Below are 23,217 nucleotides of genomic sequence, written 5' to 3' on the forward strand. Positions count from 1 at the left end.
TGTTTAGGAGCGGCGAGAGAGAGACCCTGAACAGTCCACGGAGACTTTCAGCCATCACTCCCCTCTCTTTTCAGTCATTCGACATCTGTGGTCGTGTGGGCGGAGTGAGGAAAGCCCTGAATCTTCTCTGCACCTCCCAGGTGAGCTGACTTCAAATGGCCCCTACTGAGATCAAAAGAACCAGGAGCCGGAAACGGCTCTCACCGTGCTTCTGAGGGCATCGCTCCGGTGAGGGTCCACAGCTGGGCTTCTCTCTCTCTCCTCCCTCAAGCAGAACTATGGTGTCCGGGCCACTGGGCAGCAGTGCACAGAAGCTGGTGATATCTGTGCCATCTGCCAGGCTGAGTTCCGGGAACCTCTGATCCTCATGTGCCAGGTGAGCGGGGCGGGGCGGGGCGGAGCCATCAGGGGACAGAGGCCGGGGGACCTCTGGGGCCGTGTCCCCATGCAGAAGTCCCATGTGCCTCTCCCGCCACCAAATCTTGGGGCTCTGGGATGGGGCTTTGGGAACAGTGTGGTCAAGACTGGAGTCAGATCAGACCTGGGTTCAGATCTCAGCTCTGCATCTTACTAGGTGGGTGGCCTTGGGCAGGTTGCTTCACCTCTCTGAGCCCTGGATTTATCAGTCAACCATCAAAGATGAAAAGTTTGGTGTGGTGTAGTCAAAACCGCTGGACTAGGAATCCCAGCAGCACTCTGGGCCCTGCAAGGGTAGATCACTCCATCTCCCTGAGCCTCAGTTTTTCTCGTTTATAAAATGGGCATCATAATACCTACCTTATCGAGCTATGATTATGATTAACTGAGATCATTGATGAAAGAGCTAAATTTGAATTAGTAACCCATAAAAATGGCTCTTGTTAAAATTCTTATCGTCACTGTAATTACTATTACTGTCTGTTTTTGTTATTAGTTGTGCCCCACTGACCCATAGCAGGAAGTACTGGTTACTCCCTTTTAACTCCCTAAACGTACCCCTCCTCCTGCTCCTGACATCGGGGGCTAAGATGTGAGTTCAGCAGATGTGTATGCGGCAAAGCATCCTATCAGATAGCGGGGAGGGGAGGCAGAGGGCACACAGACCCTGTTCCCAGCTCTGACAGCTCTCGGTCTCCTTGGGGAGACACACATACATAAATAACTATGAAACAAGGCAAGCAGTGATAAGTGCTGTGTAAGAGAGATTCATGCAGCATCCCGGGGGACCAGGACAGAGAGCCATGAGCTCCAGGCTGGGAAGGCTTTTTGCAGGAGGCACAGCCTGCGCACTGGTAGGAGTGGGAGCACGGATGCTCCCCTGTTCGGCGACCACCATCAACCCCCACCTAGGGGTCAGAGGGCAGGAGGTGGGGTCCTTTTTTGGCATCAGCAAAATTTCTTCTTTTATTCTTTTTTTTTTGCTATTTGGGGGCTGCTAGGAAGTTTGTTTTTTGTATTTTATTTATTTTTAAATGGAGACTATAGTTGCATGACTCAAAATTCGGACTGAGGAACTCATGAGTTGGGAGTCACGGGGGCTACGTGCAGCGTGGAACCTGGGTTGGATCCTGGAACAGAGAAAGGACACAAGTAGGAAAACCGGTTTGAGGTCATCCAGATAGAGTTGGGAACTCAGTGGTTAGTCATGTGTCAATTGGGGTTTCTTGGCTTTGATGGAGAAGTAAAGCGAGTAAAGCAAGCTGATGATATTGGGGAATTGAAACTTAGTGAGGGGGCTAAACTAGGACTCTCTACGCTATCTGTGCAACCTTTAGGTAAGTCTAAAATTATTCCAAAATTAAAAGTTCATTTTTTTTAAATGTTTTAAAGATACAAAAAGGAAAATGGTGACTGGCCTCCTACCCTCCCCCCAGCTCCCTAGTTTCCTTTATATCTTCGTAGAGATGCTTTATAGAATTAAAACACTATCTATACACACACACGTGTGTCATTTTCAGAAAGACCTCTGTTGTAGCACATTCTCCCCAAGCTGTGTTCTGCATCTTTCCTCTTTGACTGGAAACTCTGTCTTAAGAGATCGCTCCTTCTCTGCGTTTTGTCCCCCTTTGTGGATGAACCACCGCTGGTTTTATCATTCCCCATGGATGGGCATTTAGTAGCTTATAATCTTCTGTAATTACGATGGTGGCTGTCCTAAGAGGTCAGAAATGGGGAGCTCTATGGCACCTACTTGGGCCCATCTTGTCGACTAAGTGAGTTGATGCCAGGGAAGCATTTAGAGCTACACCTGGCACGTGGTCAGGCCTCAATCCATATCGGCTCTTATTGGTACGCATTCCATTCCACACACGTGCGAGCTCTTGATAGGATAAATTCCTAGCGGTGGAATTACGAGGTCAGAGGGTATCCAGTTTTGACAGATATTGCTAAATTGCCCTTCATAAAGAGTGTATCCATTTACGCTCCCAGTCCAGAGAGCGACCCAACCTCTTGCCCCCTCACTTACCAACACACTGCGCGTTCCAGCCTTTTCTGAGCCTGGCCAATCTGACAGGTGACAAACGCGATCTCAGTGCAGTTTTAATTTGCATTTCCCTAATTACGAGCGCACTTGAGCATCTTTTCATATGGTTCGGAGCCATCTGTACAGCCTTCTCAGTGGCAGTGATTATTTCGAACATGATGTCAAGGTGAAAGTCTTGCTTCTTCCTTTCTGGCACTCTCTCCCAGCCTTCGTGTGCTTATTTCTCTCCCACTCTTCTCCTGGTGTCAACGATGTCTTCCCAAAGCTGGATTCGAATTCCTGGGAGGGTTGTCCCAGATCTAGGTGCACCGGTCACACACGGCAGTGGTTGGAGCCCACGATCCTGGCCAACCCGGTCTCGCTCTGCTGCCGGAAGCCGGGACTGGACTGGCAGAGATGACCTACACAGGCAAAAGGGCCTCACTAATTCCTGAGCGCTTTGAATGAATGAATGAGTCAAATGTTTCTTCCTCGGTCAGAGTCTTCCCTGACTCCACTTCCCCGGACTAGTTGGTGCTCCCAGCAGTATGGCCTCAAAGATCCTTGTGTTTTTCCTTCGTAGCAGTTATCCCAGTTGTCAGCTAGTTAATTGGGCAACTGGTCGTGTAAGGTCTGTCTCATCTTTGCCAAAGCGTAGGCAAACTTGAGAATGGTGACCGTGTCTGTCTTGTTAGCAGGAGAATCATAGTACTGACTCAGTAAATATTGGATGGAAGGAAGGAAGGAAGGAAAGAAGGAAGGAAGGAAGGAAGGAAGGAAGGAAGGAAGGAAGGAAGGAAGGAAAGAATGGGATAGACAGAATGGGATAGATGGGCTAAGATGGATGGACTAATGGATAGATGGATGGTTGGGATGGAGATGGATGGTAGCCAGGTGGAGGGGGGATAGATGAGTATAAAGGTGCATGGAAAGAGGTATAAGTGTGTGGATGACTGAGTAGATGGACCCACGGATGGACATCTGGGTGGGTGAATAGATGGGGAGAGGGGGAATGGATGGGTAGATGAATGAATGGGTAGATGGATGGATGAATGGATAGATGAACAGGCCAGATGAATGAGTGGGTAGATGAAGAGCCCACCAGGATAAAGGAACATCCTATCTGTTCTTCAAAGGGATATCAAATTAAACAGTGTGTCACTCACACATATGCCCCGCCTCCCTCCTCACCACCCATCAGAGCCTGGGAAGCTGATTGTCGGTGGAAGCTGGTCAGGCAGACCCTGGGCGTGCCCAGAGGTTAGAGCTCTTCACTAATACAGATGCACTTGCCCAGTTAGTCCCTCCCCAAGTACCTGTGGCATGCCTCCTGCCAGGCGACGGGGCATCAAGGAAAGGGCATCTTCAACACACAGTCAGAAACTTGGCTTATTTAAGGGATTTTTTCCAAAGAGAAAAGTCAGAGTGCAATTAGCTCTTGGTCACTATGCGTTTGTTTTGTTTTTGTTTTGTTTTGTGTGAGTATTGATAATGTAAAGGAAAGAGGGCAAGAGAATGCTGACTCCTGTTGATTGTATCCTTACGGGTGCCTCATACTTAATGCTTTGTAACAGGCCTTACTCGTTTCCATCCTTCCAGACACCTTGTGGGGGAAACAGGGACCCTCTTTTACAGAGAAGGAGGTGGGCTCAGCAAGGAGAAAAGACAGACTTGCCTGAGGTCCCCCTGCTTCTCGGTAGCAGAACCAGAGCCCCGGATTCCAGAGGCCAGGATGCAGCCTCCTGCTTTGAGATGTTCTCAAGGCTGCATTCAAAGAGTAGACCCTTTTCCCGGAAATGCCTAGGAGCATGCTGTGCCCTGTGCGGCTAAGCATGTGCGCATCACCTCCAGAGACTGAATGAACAGCTGAGCTGGGTTCGGACTCAGCACCTGTGATGACTCCTCCATCCATGCGTTTATGCACCAGGTGCTTTTCCGAGCACCGACAGCGTCCCAGCACTAACTTTGCAACCCCAGGCAATGAGTTCCTTTGCGGCACTGACCCTCCATGTCCTCTTGCAATCCAGGAATGAAAATGCTCACCCTGGGCAGTTTGCAGGCTCTTTAATACAGTCGAATGAGATGACGTGTAGATCTGTGTGTGGGTTTTGAAAAGCATAGCGTGTTTTGCCGATTTTCAGTGGAAGTGTTTAATTCTAAAGCCGGACAAAGGTGGCCAGGTTTGTGAGATTCAAGCGGAGCTGTGGCTAGCTCTGTGTGTGTGTGTGTCCCTTGTCTGATAGTAGCCCCACTTTCAGTAATGTCGTTTTCCCAGTCAACTGCTACAAACATCCCTCCCCACATTCTTCATGTGTGACCAGTATAAATAGAACATAATGGGGGAGAGTGTTTGCTATGGAGGCAGACACTTCTTGTATCAGTTACCCGTTGCTGCCTAACAAATGAGCCTGACACTCCCCAGCTGAAAGCAACTAGCGTTTATCATCTCAGAGTTTGCATGAATCAGCAATCCAGGCATACACAGCTGGGTCCCCTGCATCAAAGTCTCTCCCAGGCTGCAGTCAGGACACCAGCCAGGGTACCACAGGGAAGGATCTGCTTCCAAGCTCAGTCATGTGGCAGTGGCAGGATTCAGTTCCTCATGGGCTGTAGGACAAAGCGTCTGTTCCTCGCTGGTAGGTGTGGTCAGAAGCTACCCCGGCTTCCTTGTTGCACTGACTTCATCAGAGCAAACACGTGGGAGGCCCGAGAAAGAGTGCGAGATGGAAGGCCCCGTCTGCTGTAATCTAATCTCAGAAGTGACACCCAGTCCTCTTTACTCTATTCCCTTGGTTTGAAGCAAGTCACTGAGTACAGCTGCACTCAAGGGGAGGGGACAGGCCACACAGGGTGTGAATCCCAGGAGGAGGAGATCCCTGGGAGTCATAGTAGAAGTCAGCCTACGGCATCCCTGAAGTTGAATTCCAGCCTCACTACCTAGCAGCTGTGTGCCCTTGGGCAGGTGGCTCTCCCTCTCTGAGTCACGTTGGTCTGTGAGCTGTTGTGAGACTGTATCTAAAGGACAGGAGCAGTGCCTGGCACAGCATTTGTGCTCAGTGAGGGAGAGGGCCCATGATCATTACCTGTCCTCCTCATCAGAACAATCCACCCAGACCTGGCCTGGCTGCTTCCTTCTTTCTCAACTCACACTGGACACCAAGTGCTGGGCTAGGAGATGCCCTTCTCCCAACCAGAGCCTCCTCTTTCTCATGAGGGTTAGCTTCTGTGCTTGTGGGGGCTCTTGTCCCCAGCCCTCACTTTACCCACCTGCTCTGAATCTTTGAGCAAAACTTAGGGAATCTGGATAGAATTCAGGGGGAGGGGAGGGTGGCCCATCTGACCCCAGGGGCTCCTCACCTGCCTCCGTGCTCCAGGAGACACAGCCAGGGAACCGTTAACGACCTAGTGCCACCTGCCTTCCCCACTAACCATAAACCCACCCAGTCCTACACTTCCCCGCCCAGGGGGGTCCCTCCTCCCCCTCCCTCTGTAGAGGCTCATCCTTCTCTCCAGATGCTGGAAGCGGGCCCAGGGTGATGACCTCCTCCAGCTGGGCCCCTGTATCGACGAGTGTTCTTTGAACCTCTTTATTTGGCACTAGATTCCATCCTGCCTAATTCTCTGAGGAGGAGACTGTGAGCTTCTGGAGAGTAGCGGCCAGGTCTAAACCATCCTGGTTTCTCCAGAATCTCCCACCTGACCTACCTGGGAAGACATTCCTTTGTCAGCTACATTTACAGAGGCCCTGCTGTGTGCAGGCCCGGGGCTAGGCAATGGGAACACAACAACAGTCATTGCCCTCATGAAGTTGACCAGCCAGAGGGCAGTGCAAATGGTAAATGAGCAGTTAGAAGAGTGGTTCTCAGAGTGTGGCCCAGGTACCCCCTGGTGTTCCCATTCATTTTCATGTGCTTGTGTAATCTTGTGTTTTCAATAGATACTGGTTTCAATTTCTAATACAGTAAATATAGCCAGATTTGACCCACATATACAAAAGCTCTTTGAGATCTTCAGTGATTTTTTTTAAGACTGTAAAGGGGCCTTGGGCCCAAAACATTTGAGAACCGCTGAATGAGATGTGCGAGAGCCTCGTGAATATTTTTTGAATGAAGGAATGAAAAGCTGCTCATTTCCTGTTCACCTGACTCAAGTATTGAGCTTCCCGTGAACAGGGCTTGTGTTGCTTTCTTCTACGTAAGTACCTCCTTTTCCTGGGGAACAAGGTTAAGTCTCATTCAGTCGCTGAGCAAACATTTCCTGAGCACCTGCCACGTGCTCAGAACCGTGCTGGGAGCGTGGTCCCTGCCCTCCAGAAGCCCTTAATGCAGTGAACAAGACAGATGAGTTTGTGGATCATTCCAGAGGCGTGAGTGTGATGCTGTGAGAGAGGCCTTCCCCAGGAGGAACCTGGAAGGGGAAGGCACATTCAGCACTTCCATTTGCAGGAGACAGTAAGGCATGGAGGTCAGGGAACATCACGGAGAAGGGGAGGTGTGATGGCTTGGGCTAAGTCTTCTGCAAGAAGTAGGCACCCACCAGCTGATAAGAATGGAGGAAGGGCGTATGGGCGTCCCAGACAGACTTTACAGCTTGCCCTGAGGCTTAGCAGTATGACTCAGCTTTGCACTGCAAGTCATCCAGTGTGTCAGTGACATCGGCCACCCCAGGGGGACTGATGAGGGGGAAGGGGGAGGGCACCATTACAGAGGGACTTGAGTGCCCTGGGTGGGAGTCTAGAGAAGCTGCTGGGCCTGCTGACCCCTGGGTCCTGCCCTTCAGACCACGGTGAGCGTCCAGGCACAGCCTTCGAGGCTCTGTGTGGCCTGCTCACCTCTTGCTGCCCACTCCCTGCACTTTCCTGCTGTAGCCACACTGGCCTTCCTTGAGTGCCTCCACGCCCTCCCATCTCAGGAGCTTGGCACAGCTGCTCCCTTCAGCCTGGAATGCTCTATCCCTACCCCCCTCTCTTCACCCATTCAACTCCTAAACATCCCTCAGGCCTTAACACAAGTGTGCCCCCCTCCAGGAAGCCTTCCTAGACTACCCCCTGGATCAGACTGGTCCCCTGTTGCATGGAGCATCATGGAGTTCTCCTTCAGAACACTGTTTACAGTTAGACACCTACTGCACTCCGTGCTAGGAATGGGTTTACAAGAAGCTTACAGTCTGTCAGGGAGAGACAGATAATAAACAATAAATAGATATAATGTAACAATAATCCTTACTGTGTAATAGCCAACATTGATAGCACACTTAACTATTGACCAGGCATTGTTCTAAGTGCTTTTTAATTTAATCTTTTAAAACTTTTTAAGAACATTGTATTTGGATTTTCATATTATCATTTTATCAGTTTTATTTTGAAAAAATTAAAAGCTACAGAGCAAAAGGATAGTAGAATGAACACCCTTTTATCTGTTATGTAGATTCACTAATCATTAACCTTTTACATTTGCCTTTTCTTAGTGTAAATGTTTTTCCCCCTTGCCTGTTGAGAATAAGTTGGTGACATTTTGATTCTTCATCTGAAAATATTTCCTTGTTCACCTTTGAAGAACAAGGACATCCTCTCCCATAACTGCAATTCCACCGTCACACCCAGGAAATTTAAAATTGATGTAAACTATATCTAATATATGGTATATATCCAGATTTCTCTACCTGTCTTCAAAATATCCTGCATAGCTGGGGTTTTCCCCCATCCAGGCTCCAACTGAGAATTGTATGCTGCCTTTGACTGTTACGTCTAAGCACTTTTAATGTGAAGCAATCTTCCTATGAGTGGAGTACTCTTAGCAGCATTTTGGAGGGCCCCTGGCTGGCTCAGTCAGTAGAGCGTGGGACTCTTGATCTTGAGGTCATGAGTTTAAGCCCCACACTGGGCATTGAGCTTACTTAAAAAAGAGGGGGGGGAATTCCCTCCACTTCCTCCTGACCTTCTCCCATTTTACAGATCAGAAAACTGAGGCATTCGGAGGTTGAGTCATTTGTCCAAGTGATATGGCCAGAAAGTGGTAGAACTCATTGATATTTCCAGTCTCCCTGCCTTTCTCTTAACCCCTGAGCTCTGTTCTCAACCCAGCAGCTAAAGGCATCTTTTTAAAAATGCATATCCTTTTCAGGTCACTTCTCTGCTGAAAGCCCTACCATGGCTCCCTACTTCTTTCCAAATAAAAGCCAAAGGCCTCATGATGCCCATAGAGCCCTATGCAATCTGTATCCCACCATAGCTTCTCTGACCTCATCCCCGGCCTTCCACGCTCCAGCCCCAGGCTCAGCAGCACAATGGGCATACTCCTGCCCCAGGACCTTTGCACAAGCCATTCCTCTCTTCCTGTAGCACTCTTTTCCCAAAGATCCTCAGGGCTCAGTCTTCACCCAAGTATCAGTATTCAGTGAAAGTCCTCCTGGCCCCCAATGCTGAACACAGCAGCCCTCCCAAGCACTCCCTATCCCCTTCCCGCAGGCTTTTCTTCTCAGCACTTATCACTGATGTACTCTACATTTTGGAGATTCATGTGGCCAGTCATCTCCCCAAGTAGAGTGCAAGCTCTGTGAGGGCAGGAGTCGTCTGTCTTGTTTGCTGCTATGTCCCCAGCTCCTAGGACTGAGGCTGGCACATAGGAGACACTGGGTGAAGTGTCCCCAGTCATACTGCTTGCTGTCCCCACAGCACGTGTTCTGTGAGGAGTGCCTCTGCCTCTGGCTGGACCGGGAGCGCACCTGCCCGCTCTGCCGCTCGGTTGCCGTGGATACCCTGCGCTGCTGGAAGGATGGGGCCACTTCGGCACACTTCCAGGTGTATTAGGGCTGAAGAACGAGGAATCCGAGCTCCCAGACACGCTCTGGGAGCCAAGGGATGGCCAGCATGATTGGGTCCGGCTCTTGGGAACTTCCTGGAACACAGGCCTCAAGCATTTACGATCCTGCCTCCTGCCTTTCTCCACCTCTTTCCCTAAAGCCAGGCCCCCATCCTCCCGACCATCACCTTCCTCTTCTGTCATGTGGCATAGCGCGTGCATCCTTAGTGCGGTGGTTCTTCCCCTACAAGCCTCCTGGCTCAGACTTGGCCTCCTCCCGGGTGGGTCTCCTGCCCCCTCCAAGGGAAGGGACTGGTGATAGACAGGTCCTGCCTGTTGTTATTTTAACTCATGGTGACCTGATGCTGTACCCAGGGAAGGGCCTGGAGATCACTGCCTCTCCCCAGATGGCACAGGTCTGCAGATTAGAACCACTGTGGAGCATTTCCCAAATACAAATGCTGGGCCCCATCTTGTCCCTGCAATAACTGAGTGTACCAAGCACTTCGTGCTGGCTGACCACCCTGCTCAGATGACCTCTCGTAATCCTCGCAACAGTCCTGGGCTGGAGGTACTGTTGTTTCTTTGTTTTTACAGATGAGGAAACTGAGGCACAGAGCTCCACGTGGTAGCTTCCCCAGGGTCACCCAACTAGCAGTGGCGGACCCTCTGTCTAGCTTCAGAGCCCACACTCTCAACCACCAGCCTTACCCGCTGCTCAGACACTGCAGGCGTGGGGCCTGACAGACATGGTTTTTTAGAAGCACAAGAGGTGATTTTGATGCCCATCCCCTAGCCCAGGTGCACAGCACATTTGGTTTGGGCCGCACTGAGGATGCCAACGGTGAGCACTGGCTCTGGAAATCTAGCTGTGGCTGGATTCATGGAAAGAGTTGGTCTTTAAAATCACTATTTTGCTGGGCTCTGGCTGGGATGCTCAATGGCATTTGGGCATCAAAAATGGCCAGCTTTGGTCCCAGTGCAGATATCACTAGGTCTCCACACCTGTCTTCCTTTCTCTCCTTCTCCTTCTGTTCTTGTCCTTTCCCTCGCTTAAGTCTCAGCCTGTCAACAGTGCCTGTGGCCATCGCCTTCTCCCCTGGTGGCCTTGAGAGCAAAATGAACGATCCACGTTATGGATTTTTCCACAAGCCAAGGTGGTGGCATAGAGGGCAGTTGCAGTCAGAGTTTCTGTAATCTCTATAGCAGAGCTGCTAAGCTCTGTAAAGAACAGCTTCTCCACCTGTGAGACCGTCCCTGCTTTGAATGTGGGAGAAGACGGCACAGGTGATCACTTAGAAGCTCCTGGAATCTTGCCTGCCCTAACCCTCTCCCCACTCTGTTCACTCACCATCAAGATCAGCACAATGGGCTGGTGCCAGCAGCGTTACAGAGAAATCAATCTTGTGGCTCGTGAGCAGATTAGCAACAAAGCCCCAGCAGAAATGGTGGGAGACTGGCTGCCACCTCTCTCTCAGCCAGTAATAACAAGCCCAACCCATCCCTAATAGTTTCAGGACATTTGCCCCTGTGTGCTCTCAAGCCAGGACCTTTTCCTGTGCCTGACATCCCTGGCTTTTTCCTGGTACCCAGCAAGACATCCCTTCCAGGGCAGCATGGCACCTTTCAAGCTCTGTTACTATGGCAATGGCTACGATGTTACAGTCCCACTTGCCTGGATAATCAAGTCGGAAGGGGAAGCGGAGGGAAAGGGGGCCGGGTGAATGCGGCTGCTCTGGTCCCTCTGCCTTGAGAAAGAACCAAAGGGAAGCAACAGGAGCTTCTGTGACTGGTTTTTATCAGAAAGATCACCCTGCCTGCAGATGCCATCAAAGAGACACAAGAAATTGGAGCTGGAGATTTATTAACGTGCTAGCTTGTGACAGAGCGAATAGAGCAGAATTCTGATTCCAAACTCCGCATGACTTTGGGAAGTCACTTCACCACCCCATAGCCATCTCCAGGTTGATGAAACCTTGTGTATTATCTGCTGGAGCCAGGGAAACTAACAATGTAGAGTAGTGGGGAAGGTACCCGGGGTTTTGCCAGTTCCACTCATGCCACCAAAAAAAGAGAAAAGAAACCCACACATCTCTACCATTCTTCAAATAGTGAGCCATGCCTCTGACGTTACAAACAGTGTCACACACAGAGGATAATTGAGGGCAGGTGGGATGATTTAATTTAGGATTTTACTTATTCATTTCCTATCCTCTGGGGGAAGGTTCCATCTGGAGGTTTTCTTTTGGATGGGAGGAACTTCTGCCCTAAGGAGGAACAGTAGCCAGTAAAGTCTCCCAAACATCGGGCTGCCACCATGAGGGCAAAAGCAGCCAAGGGTTGTCATTGGGAAAGAAGAACATTCTTCGTTGCCCATCCTGGCTCTACAACTCCTTTGTTATAAGCAGGATTAATCACTTATCAGGTTGGAGTACCTGCCCTTAATATTTTATGATTCACTGACTCACATTCCTGAAACTCTTGGAAATGGCCCTCTTAATGTAAAAGATGTTGGGCATAACAAATGTGAGAATAAAAGGGCAAGCTTTGGACCTGGATGGAACAGGCTCATTACCTTCATAAGAGGAGAACGTGAGAGACGCTGGGAGGCACCAGGCGCCTAAGACTTTGGGCTGGGCTCAGCAAGCCCTGAAATCTCTACGTAATTTTGCTCTGGGCTGAAAAGAGGTGCCCTTGGTGTTTTTAATGTTCCCTTAAGTTCCCTTCTACTAATAAACATCATCTGTCGATGAAACTTGGGTTCGTGGTCTCAAGTCTCCGTTCACCTCTTGAAGCCAGGTGGGACTGTTGGAGAAGAAAAGCCGAGAAGCACTTCATGCAGTGGGTGGTCGTCTGCTGTTGGTTTTTCCCGCAAGCAGATCCGTTGAGTTGCACATGCTTTATTAAGGAAGTGCTCCCAGGAGAAACCAGTAAGGGAGGGGGAAGAAACCAAACAAGAGGGTGACTTTCAGAGAAGTCCCAGCTCCACGTGGCCCCTCCGAGCTCTAGAGCAGCAGCTGCATTCCAAAGTCTGCCCCACCCTGAGGTTTTCTACTCCTACACCATCAGTCCTTGGATATGGGTTGCTGGTGGGAGGCCCCGAGCCTCTGAAGAGGCCACATGCCACAAAGCACACAAAGGTGCAGGGTGGGGATGCAGAACTGGTAGAAGGGGTCAGAGGGGATCTGGGCAGGGGACCCGCAGGGCCCACCACAGTGGTTAACCAGAGGACAGACCCAGAATGTATGAGCCGCTGATTCGAGATGGGTTTGCCTTGGGTGTCAGATGATGATGGATATTTAAAACGTAAATTAATAGTGTTAGGTGACAATTCATGCTTCTCGGGACATCGTTATGAAACCAGTCACAAAAACATCATCGGGCAGAACTTTTTGGTTGCAGTTATTTGCAAACCAACTCAAACATGGCTTAAGTAAGAGAAAGGCTTTATTTGCTTGTGTAACAGTATGGGCCTTGAATATAGCTGGATTCAGGGCTTTGGTGATATTAGAATCATGTCTTTCCTTCCCTCAACTCTGTTTTCCTCTGAGACCGTTTGATTTCCAGGCAGTCACATCCCATGTGGCAGTAAGAGGCCCTCCAAAAGCTCTATGCTTATGGTCCATCAGCTTAGCAATCCCAGCAAGGAGCTTCTGTTTCCCTAATGCTCCAGAAGGAGTCCTGAGGTTGACTTGTTAGTTTGTCCCCAGACCAATCACTTTAGCCTTTGGGACTTGGAACCCTGATAGCATCAGGTGTTGAGCCCTGACTGTGGGGACAGAGGTGGGCAGGGGGATAGGGTCAATGCCTCTAAGACACACGGACTGAGCGTGGGGAAGGAGTGGGTCCCCAAGGAAGAAGAAAGCATCTATTATCTAGAGAAACAACCTGTCCTCAACCCACCATTCTTAGGAAAAGACTACAACTTCATTGCTCAGAGCATCTTAGACCAGGTAAATGTAGGTGAAGGAGAGACCCATGTGCCCATAGTTGGAGACATCAGTCTGCACGGCCATGAGCTTATCTGTGTGGTGCCACGTGTAAGTGAGGGTTCTGTCCACTGATCTTGAACTGTCAGGCAAGTTCTCTCAACCTCTTGGCCAACCCAAGGGTACTGTTTAGACCAATCCTCCCCTTGGAGAGTTGTCAGAAATAAGACAGACAAGGGAGATGAGTGTGTGGCCTTCTGCCCCAGGGAAGGAGGGAAGTTTGGGGTACGCAGCCAGATCCTCCCATAATCTTTGGGGACCACCAACCTTTCAAAAGGAAATGAAAACGCAAAGGCCTTTGGCTGGAAGCACACAACCCGTTTTTTAATAAAGTCATTACAAATATGTACAAAGCGTCTCCAAGGTACGAAATTCCTCTTACAAAAGAGCACAACAAACCAGCAAGATTAGAACCCAGAACACAATGTTCCCAAGCTTATTGCCTCTCTGGCTGAGCCAGAGGCCTGAGGTTCCAAACACCCCCACAACCATCCCTGCCACATACACACATAGGCTCCTGGGCACTTACACTGCGAAAGACTTAAGGGTTCAGGTCGGGGAGGGGACAGGAGAGAGGTAAAAAAAAGCTTCGCATGTCCTAGGAAGTTGAACAGGGTCTGTTTGCAAACTAGACGTTATAGAAATTAAGGACACAAATGGCAGGGAACAAATACATAAAATCCCCAACTAAACCATCCAGCCTGTCCTGGAGTGTCTCCAAATGCAACACTCCTTATAGTGGATCTAAGTCAGACTCCCTTGCTCCCTGCTGGGCCACAGGCTGTGCTTGCCCTTGAACTAGCAATGCCCTGGAGCAGCTCAGGAGGGAATCCAGTGTGGCAGGGCAGTTAGCTCATGGGTTTGGGGGGATGTCACACAGACCTGAGTTCGTTCGGCCACTTCACTCTTTGTGTGCAGCCTTAGGCTACGTTGCAAAACTTCTGAGTCTCAGCTTCCTCAACTGTAAAATGGAAATAACTACTGTCTTCCAGAATGGGTATGAGGAATAACTGAGGGGAAACGTGTAAAGCGCTCAGCACAGGGCTGGTGAGCACGCTGTACATGGTGGCTTTCATTACCGCGAGAAGCAGCAAGAACCAGTCTTTTCGTGCTGGGAGTGAGTTGAGGTCACAGGCTTTTGAATCGCCTTCATGAAAATGCAGTGCTCAGTAAATATAAATACTATAGAACAATCTGCCAGCAAGGCTTGGGGTCACAGGGATGACCTGATAAATGTATTAAAAGACCTTGAACCAGACTGGAAAGGGACAAGTAGCATCGTCTGGTTCCAAACAGGACTGCCCCTCCATGCTCCATGCGTAAGTTTCTTCCCAGGTGGGATTATACAACCTGGCACATTGTAGGTGCTCAATAAATAGGTATTGAATGAACAAATTAATATTTTTTTTAAAAAAACTTTTGGTTTAAGCTTTAAAATGACACTTTTGCCATCTACATCCTCCATCACTATGGGACAAGGCCAGGGTGTCTAGCCTGTCCCCCCTCACCCCCCAAGCAGCTTCTCACTCTCTGATTGGCTCAGGCTGACTTAAGGAAAGATTCAGAAAAGGAACTGGTATCAACATAGAAGAACAAAACCTGCGTTCTGATCACTGCAGCTTCTGATACCAGGTGGACACTCAAAAAGTCCACAGTGGCCAACCAGTGTCCCCAAAAGATACTGGTGTGGGATCAGAGGTGGACTCCCCCAATTTCCCAACTAGGGGAAGTGATATTTTATCACTGTCAAAAACATGGTTAATAGTACAAGATCAGCTACATAAATTATTAAACCAAAGTCACATTGTTCGGTGACAATATTGTTTAAATCACCATTTTTTTTCATCAAAATAGAAAAGAATTTCTTAAATGAGACCACTGGAAGAAATGGAAAAGCAGTCTCCAGTAGCTCAAAGAGAGGAAAACAAAATGAGAACTGGGTTCTAGGAGATGCTCATGGCCTAGGACCATGGACAGCAGCCAGAGAGGGAAAGGGGCTTTCCCCCCAGAAACCTGTCACTCCAGCTACATCTGTGCCAGAAGGATCGTGAAATGGAACCCCAAATTTGAAATGGGGTAAAGAGATCTTACTTGCTTATGGGGGATGGGGAGAGAAGCCTCCAGAAGGGAATGGATCTAATCTGGAATGGGAATGTTAAAGTCCCAGGAGGCTCCAATCCCTGTGGTTCCTGGACCCCCACCCTCTGAGAGCAACCAGCACCATCAGGAAGGAGGCCCTTCTGTTTGCTCCTCACCTCATTATGCAGCAAGCTACCTAAACAATGATCTCAGAGGCCTCCCTCTGCTTTGCATGGACATGAACACGCGTGCGCGCGCACGCACACACACACACGCACACACACACACTGCTGTCTGCTGAAACCCGATATGAGGTCTTTTTTAAAATTTATTTCAAAGCCTCCCTCCCTCTCCCTCTCTTCACAGACGCTCTGCAGTGAAGCTAATCAAAATCAATGACTCCTTGGCAGCCGGAGAAAAGCGGGGGAGAGAGGGAGGGATGGTGCCAGCACTTTGCACACTGTGGAAATATTTAAAAAAAAACCACCCCACTATCTCATGCAATCCAAGTAATGCACCCTCAGAGACGGTGGAGACGATATATACATATATATCATGCTTCAATTTCCTAATACAAATGTCCATCAAGAAGTCAAATCTCATATAAAAACAAGCATTAAAAACAACCCCTTGTCAAAAATCAGGGCAGTCAAGAAGTGCACTCAAATTAATGATGTGCAAGAAAAAGCCAGGATTAGATAAATACACAGTTTCTATTAATACAAGAGAATATGTACAAGGGACTTGGCTGTAAAGCTCCATCAGGAGGTCAAGGGTGCCCAGTTCTCAGCAGTGTGGCTTCATTGAAATCAGAATTGCCCCAAACGGCCAATCTGGGCACTTCCTCCCGCGGAAATGTCTGAAGCTAGTAGGCAAGTCGGGGCTGAGAAAGGGATTCTCTGACCTTTCCCCTCTCCCCTGTGTCTAGATGGTCAGCAGGGCCCCACTGCAGTGTTAAAGGTGCAGCCTGAAGGCAGCAGAGAGCCATGATCACATAGCATTAGAGTAATGAAAACCCCCTCCCCAGAACATGGGCTGGGCTGGAAAGACTCTACTGTCTGGCTCGGAAAGTGACGATACAGAGGCAGAGACTGTGTTTCATATCATTCTCATTAATTTGCCTTCTCTAAGTTTGTGGCTTGGTGGGGATGTCGCCGGCTGCTCTCTGCAGACCCTGCCTACCCACCCACCCCCTGCAAACGTAACCATGGGGAGGGCCCCCAGAATGAAAGGAAGCAAGTTCTCCATCAACAAGCTGTCTGGGGGTGGGGATGGGGGTGGGGGCTGCCCTCATCCTTGGCAGCTTTGGGTTACATTTGTCTTTAAAGGTCTCTTTAGGAAAACATAAGGCATGGATAAAAGAAAGAAAGACAGCTCGCGGCTTGCAACGGCACTAAAAGGTCCTGCATTCTAAAGGACCTGGTAATTTTCAACAAAGCCTGTGGGGAATAATTCAGCCCCGTGTCAGCCTCAACAAAGGCTGATCCCTCTGCTGGCTTCTTAGAACTGCAAGGGTGTCTGCTCATCAGCCCAGTGGACCCCCTGTTCATAGGGACTGGGTGGTGACCTGCAGATCCAGCCTTGCAGAATGACCCTGCAGCCTGGCGCCCCACCATCTCGGGTTTGCACACGGCGCTGTGTGAGAACCAGCACAGAGGAATAATACCTGGGTTTTTGTTTTTGTGGGGGTTTTTTTGCATTTTTAAAAAATAAAAGCAAAAAATAATCATTGCTCCCTGAAGGGTCTTTACAGCCAAGTCTTAGTCCAGCACACATCTTTTTTTAGCCCTTCTAGAAACTTCTGAAAATAGTAGCTCATCCTGGGGGAAAAAAAATCAGACTCTCTGTCAGTCAGTGAGATGCTGGTGCATTTCATTTAAATGACCCGCTCCCTCCCCCAGTGCCTCTTGCTTATAAATCACTCTTGACCAGAATGTAGCCATTTCTTGGCTCTTTAATCCATAAAACCTATGCCCTGAAATCCCACTGGGGACTGGGGGAGGCCGTGGGCTGAACTCCCAGGATACTTTCTCGGGGGTAGAGAATATAGCAAACAAGTCACATATGAGGTCAGCTCTCCACCTCAGTAACCAGCAAACACTCAATACCATTCCCTCCCTTCGTCCCTCCCAGACCCCAAGGTTTGCTCCAAAACACCTCTGGATTTTTCACCCCCACAGAGAAAGAGCAGAGACTCTCAAGTGGCACATTTGCAACTTGTCCCTTAAAAAAAAAAAAAAGAATTTGGGGAAACAGCAAAATAGAAATCTCTCTTCTCCCCTGGCCTTGCAGTCTGACAACAGAACGCCACGGCAGCACCAGCAAGAACACAGCACCAGCAAAATTTAAGAGAAGCACCAGAGACACCAGACTGGTAGGAAAAAAAAGTCCCATTTGTCTTGATGTGACAGTGGGACTGGCTATCTACCTACACAGGTACAGAGAGACTAGGACTTGTCAAGACTTTGAAAAATGGAGGAATCCCAGACTGCCCCTACAGAGTTGGCCCCTTGTCCTCCGCGCTTTCTTTTTTTTTCCTTCTATTTTGCCTTTTGCAATTTCATCACTTATTCCACCAGCATCCCTCCCCAGGTGGTTGGTCGACTCTGGGGCTAATTCCCACCAGTCTTTGCACATTTTCTAGGTACACAGTAGGCATCTCTCTTCCGGTGCCCCAGACACGGAAGTATCAAAGTTCACATGGGAAGGTGCAGAAAAGGGAAGGGACTGTGTCCTCGACAAGACATGCACTGAGTAGTAATATTCATATTTTCTTTTTTTTCATATATATATAGCTGTATGTAAATAGCATTGGGGTGTCTGTTTCTGCAGCTGGATATGCAAAGGGATTCCCCAGTCCCTTTCTGCGTGGCTCCTATCGCTCCAGGCTCCTCTCCACTTTCCTTCTCGAAGTGCCAACTGCGGCCTTTCCAGCTCCGGGCTCCCCCTCAGGAAAACGGAAACCAGCTTTCTCCAAGGACACAGGGTTTTCACCAACCTGCAGAAATAAAGATTGGCATTTCGGTCAGTAAGCACGTGCAGACAGCTACTGGGGATGACGTCAGTGCCTTCAGCCTGTGCACAGCCAGCCCCGAACGTCGAATGTCGGGAGGTGGAGGGGGATGGGAGAAAGCTGCTAGATACAGAGCTCTGAGGTGGAGGAAAGGGTCCCCAGAAGCTAGATTTAGTGCCCACCCCACCCCAGCCAAAGCCCTGTCCACACAGCAGCCTTCCCTAAACAAACATTTGTGCACACACACACCCATTTCTGTTATCAGGCGTAAGCATCTTCTGTGATTGAAAAAGAGAATGTAGAACCACTGTGCCTTTTTCTCCTCCAGATCAGGGACAGGACCTTCATCTATTCATTTCATAGATCCATATTCAAGGCAGGCTTGTAGGACAGTCTCTGCTCTCATTCATTCATTCATTCATTCACCACCGAACAGAACAAGAACCATGCTAGGTGTTACAAATCCAATGACATAGTTTTTTTTTTTTTTAAGATTTTATTTATTTATTTGACACAGAGAGAGAGACAGCCAGCGAGAGAGGGAACACAAGCAGGGGGAGTGGGACAGGAAGAAGCAGGCTCCCAGTGGAGGAGCCTGATGCAGGGCTCAATCCCAGAACACCGGGATCACGCCCCGAGCTGAAGGCAGATGCTTAACAACTGAGCCACCCAGGCGCCCCCAATGACATAGTTCTTGCCTTTTAAGGGGCTCAGAAGCCAACAGAAAGACATGAGAAGAACTTGGTATCAGTGACATTGTCATGTGGAGAGCAGTCTGGATGAACATGCACTGTGGGAGCCCGTGAGGGAAAGGGGGAGTCAGAGCTCTTGAGAGAGAGAGAGGCCGACTCTTGTGGAGGACTGAGGGATGCTAGGGAATGAGCCAGGGTAAGATGAGGCATTCCAGGTAGGACAGAAAAAACAGCATGTACTCCCAAGAATCCAAAAATATTCATACAGGGGCACCTGGGTGGCTCAGTCAGTTGGGCATCTGCCTTTGGCTCAGGTCATGATCCCAGGGTCCTGGGATCAAGTCCCATGTCGGGCTCCCTGCTCAGCGGGGAGTCTGCTTCTCCCTCTTCCCTCCTGCTCATGCTCTCTCTCTCTTGCTCTCTCTCTCTCTCTCAAATAAATAAATAAATAAATAAAATTTTAAAAAACATATATTCATACAAAAACTTGTGCATCACTGTTCATAGCAGCATTACCCATAACAGCCAAACAGCGGAAACGACCCCTATGTCCATCGACTGATAAATAAAATGGGGTATTGCCATACAATAGAGTATTATTCAGCCACAAAAAGAAGGCTGACACTCTACAGTGTGGATGAGGCTTGAAGTCATTATGCTAAATGGAAGAAGCCAGACACAACAGATCACGTACTGTATGATTCCACGTAGGTGACACGCCCACCAGAGACATGTCTTTAGAGACAGAAGTGGATTAATGGTTGTCCACGGCTGTGGGGAGGAAGGAGTTGGGGAGACACCACTAATGGGTACAGGGTTTCTGTGGGGGAAGTGAAAACACTCTAAAATCAATTGTGGGGATGGCTGGCACAACTCTGGAAATATAATGAAAAAAAAAACCCATTGAGTTGTACACTTCAAAAGGATGGATTTTCTGGCAGGTGACTTATATCAGAAGGAGGAGGAAGAAGGAGCAGAGGAAGCGAATGGGGGAGTGGCAGGGAGGAAAGGAAGAAGCAGGACAAGGGCAAGAACAGAGCAATGAAATACCCCAACCAGGTCAAGGCTCTTGACGAGGCTCCACCAAGGCCTGGGCAATGAGGCCGGGGAGGGGTGAGGACGGAGAGTTAGCAGGGGCTAGAAGTTTGCAGAGGGCAGCATGTCAGTCCAAAGCAGGTGGCAGGAGAATTGCCATGTGAGCAGTCCAGATCAAGTGGTGTAGGACACGAAGTGGGAGACAGATAGATCACTTTCTGAGTTGGACAGAATCCGGGATATTATGCGGTACGAACTGCGCAATAAATTTTCCCGCTGGGTCTAGTCAACAGAAGGCGCTGATGGGGTATAAGACCAGGGTATGTATTCCCCCGGCTCCCATCATGCCAGGCCACACATTGGCCCCAGCTCCTGCTGGGCTGGACTCTCTGGTTGCACTCCAGGCCCTCCTCCAGGCTCTGGTTCCTCCTCCCTCGCCTCAGCCCTTCGGGCCGGGGTGGACCGGCTTTCCTCTGCGGCCAACCCAGTGGTACCGCATTACTCCTCCATGGTTTCTGAAACCCTGTCCACACTGTCACGGAACCCTCACTAAATTCTTCTCTGATTACTCAGCTTGGGGGTCCTCTCTGCCTCTTACTTGGACCCTTAATCAATATGTATGATGCACAAACGAAGTGAGTCCTAATCCCATGGACCCCACAATCTACATTAGCTGACACTCTCCAGGATCCAAATCAATGACCTCAGTCCTTTGGCTCTGACCAGCTCGGGTGCAGGCCAAAGACCGCTGTCACCACCTAAGCCCCCATTTCCCATTTCCCTTCTATCCCACGAGAGCAGAGCAGAGCAGGACTTCTGTGTAATTGTGTTGCTGCCCTGGGTTTTCATGGGATACCGAATCAGTCATCCACCAACTCAGCTGATAAACACACTCCATTTAGTTTGCAAAAATCAGCTTTTGTAAGCCCTGAAAATGCACTTTGTTGGCTCCTAGTCACACTGATATTTGAAAAGTCAGTGGAACCCTGCAGCAGTGGCTTAAGATAACTACACTGCCTTCAGCGTGCACAGAAAGGAAGGATGGAGGAGAGAAAGGAGCCTCATCTGTGTGCTCTCAGCATGTTGACTTTGTGTTCAGCATTGTTCCGTGCGCTAGATAAGGGCCCAGTGCCTGTCCTCGATGCACCTCCAGCCTTCCTCAGGGAGATGCGATGTGCCCGAGGCTAGAACTGCAGAAGACCATCGTCCACAGTCGTATGGATAGCCCAGAAGTCAGGATGTGGCTGTGCTCACCAAGAAAGCTTCAGAAAGGAGACGGGATTCGAACTGGCCCTTTAAGAGATACATTCATATATTTTTCACAACTGGAAGAAGCAAGGATCACTTAAGTCGGAAAGAGCCAGAACAAAGCACAAGGGCAGTGGCACATGGAGCTCAATAAGGGGACCATGCTGAGCAGATCCCAAAGTTACGCGGAGTGAGTCTGCATAGATATGTCAGCTGATTACTGGCAATGAAGGGAGGATGACGATGGCATCAGGAGAGGTAGGGGAACTCTATGCTAATGGCACAGATCAGCTCCATCCACAGGAGGAATGGTGTATTCTTGCAAAACCAGGCAGGACAGCAAAGGATTTTCACTTTTCCGACCTGCAAATCATTAAGCCCAGAACGTGTCTTTCTGAGGGCTTCCCAGTGCAGCTACAGGGACAAATGCCCGTGCCTGTTCATGTCTTGGTTGCAGGTTGGTGTCCCTAGTGACAGGACGTCAGAAGCACGCCTCTGCTGCGGCCAGGGGAGGCCCTGTCACCACGGCCCACAGTCGGAGGGGGCGCCTGTGCGCACGCTTCTGGGGATCTCAAATGGGACACAGTAGGCTGGGGAGCTTGCCCACAGAAGTAGTCGCCTAAATACACTCAATCGTGTGCCCTCCAGCTTTATTTGTAATTGCAGCACTTTGAGGACATCCCATATGTCTATCAGTAGGACACCGGATTAACAAATTAGCTACCTGCATCTGAGAAAGAGGTAGATCTAAGTGTGCGATGATTCTTAACTGCAAAGAGCAAATGGCCAAATAGCATGATCCCAGATCTTTTTTCCTTTAATATGTATATATGTGTGTGTGTATATAGACCCAGGTATCTATATATCTCTACATATCCAAATAAAGAGGTGTACAGATATGCAAGATAGTATAATGGTTAAGAGCACAGGGGTACCTGGGTGGCTCGGTCAGTTAAGACTCTGACTCTTGATTTTGGCTCAGGTTGTGATTTCAGGGTCGTGAGATCAAGCCCCGCATCAGGCTCCATGCTGAGTGTGGAGCCTGCTTAAGATTCTCACTGTCCATCTGCCCACCCCCTGCTCTCTCTCAAAATAAAATAAAATAAATAAACAGATAAATAAAACTCCAGTTAACCCTTGCACAATGTAGAGGTTAGAAGCTCTGACCCCCTTCACAACCGAAAATCCCCTGTATAACTTTTGACTCTCCCAGAATTTAACTACTACTAGCCTACTGTTGATTGGAAGCCATGCTCATAACATAAACAGTCAATTAACACATACTGTTATGTGTATTATATACTGTATTCTTACAATAAAGTAAGCTACAGAAAAGATAGTTATTAAAATCGTATGGAAGAGTACTGTACTGTATTTATTTTTTTAAAAGTCTGCATATAGGTAGACCTGTGCAGCTCAAACCCATGTTGTTCAAGGGTCAGCTGTATTTTTGAAAAACAAAGGTCACCACCCCCTCTGAGCCACTTATCCTGCCCCTGAGATGTTTTTCCTCAAACTTGGCTCATAAAAAACTTTTTCAAATGCTGACTCACAACCAAAGCTCACAGCTGAAGAGATTCATGAAATTTTGCCTTAAAAAAAAAAATGTCCCTGTTTCCACTTTGCATGCACAGTGAGGCGGAGGCAGGTAGGCAGAGGGAAGAACATGGAACCTTGGGGTCCTGCCTCCCCGGGCCACCGCGCTATCGCCCTGTTGTGGGCGCAAAGGCAGGAAGCTGTGAATGGCCAGCCCCACTGCAGCAGCAGATCAAGCCAGAGGCTCACTCCCTTCTTCCTATATCTGAGATGAGGACTCTTGCGTCCCCTCCTAAGAGGTCTCAATATTTAATTTTAAAAAGTATCTTTTTTGCTCTTGCTATTTGCACAAGTGTTAAGTTACAAATTCAAACAGCAGAGA

General features: G+C 49.0%; 1 protein-coding gene across 11 annotated transcripts in view; it reads left to right on the top strand.

Moving 5' to 3' along the window:
- RNFT2 (ring finger protein, transmembrane 2) overlaps nucleotides 1–18,278 on the top strand; it is a 73,634-nt gene extending 55,356 nt beyond the window's left edge. For 2 of the 11 annotated variants that reach the window (XM_034638507.1, XM_002920741.4), the window contains 3 exons: nucleotides 75–140; nucleotides 275–376; nucleotides 9,117–11,998. In XM_034638507.1, the coding sequence (XP_034494398.1) occupies nucleotides 75–140; nucleotides 275–376; nucleotides 9,117–9,251 (303 nt within the window). In that variant the 3' untranslated portion in view covers nucleotides 9,252–11,998. Of the gene's footprint in view, nucleotides 1–74; nucleotides 141–271; nucleotides 377–4,042; nucleotides 8,271–9,116; nucleotides 11,999–17,603; nucleotides 17,706–18,143 lie in introns of those variants that run through there. The other 9 variants (XM_034638511.1, XM_034638510.1, XM_034638512.1 and 6 more) reach the window with 9 other exon arrangements.
- Nucleotides 18,279–23,217: the final 4,939 nt, after the last annotated feature.

Source organism: Ailuropoda melanoleuca, chromosome 12 (genome assembly GCF_002007445.2).
Source record: "Ailuropoda melanoleuca isolate Jingjing chromosome 12, ASM200744v2, whole genome shotgun sequence".
Lineage (NCBI taxonomy): Eukaryota > Metazoa > Chordata > Mammalia > Carnivora > Ursidae > Ailuropoda > Ailuropoda melanoleuca.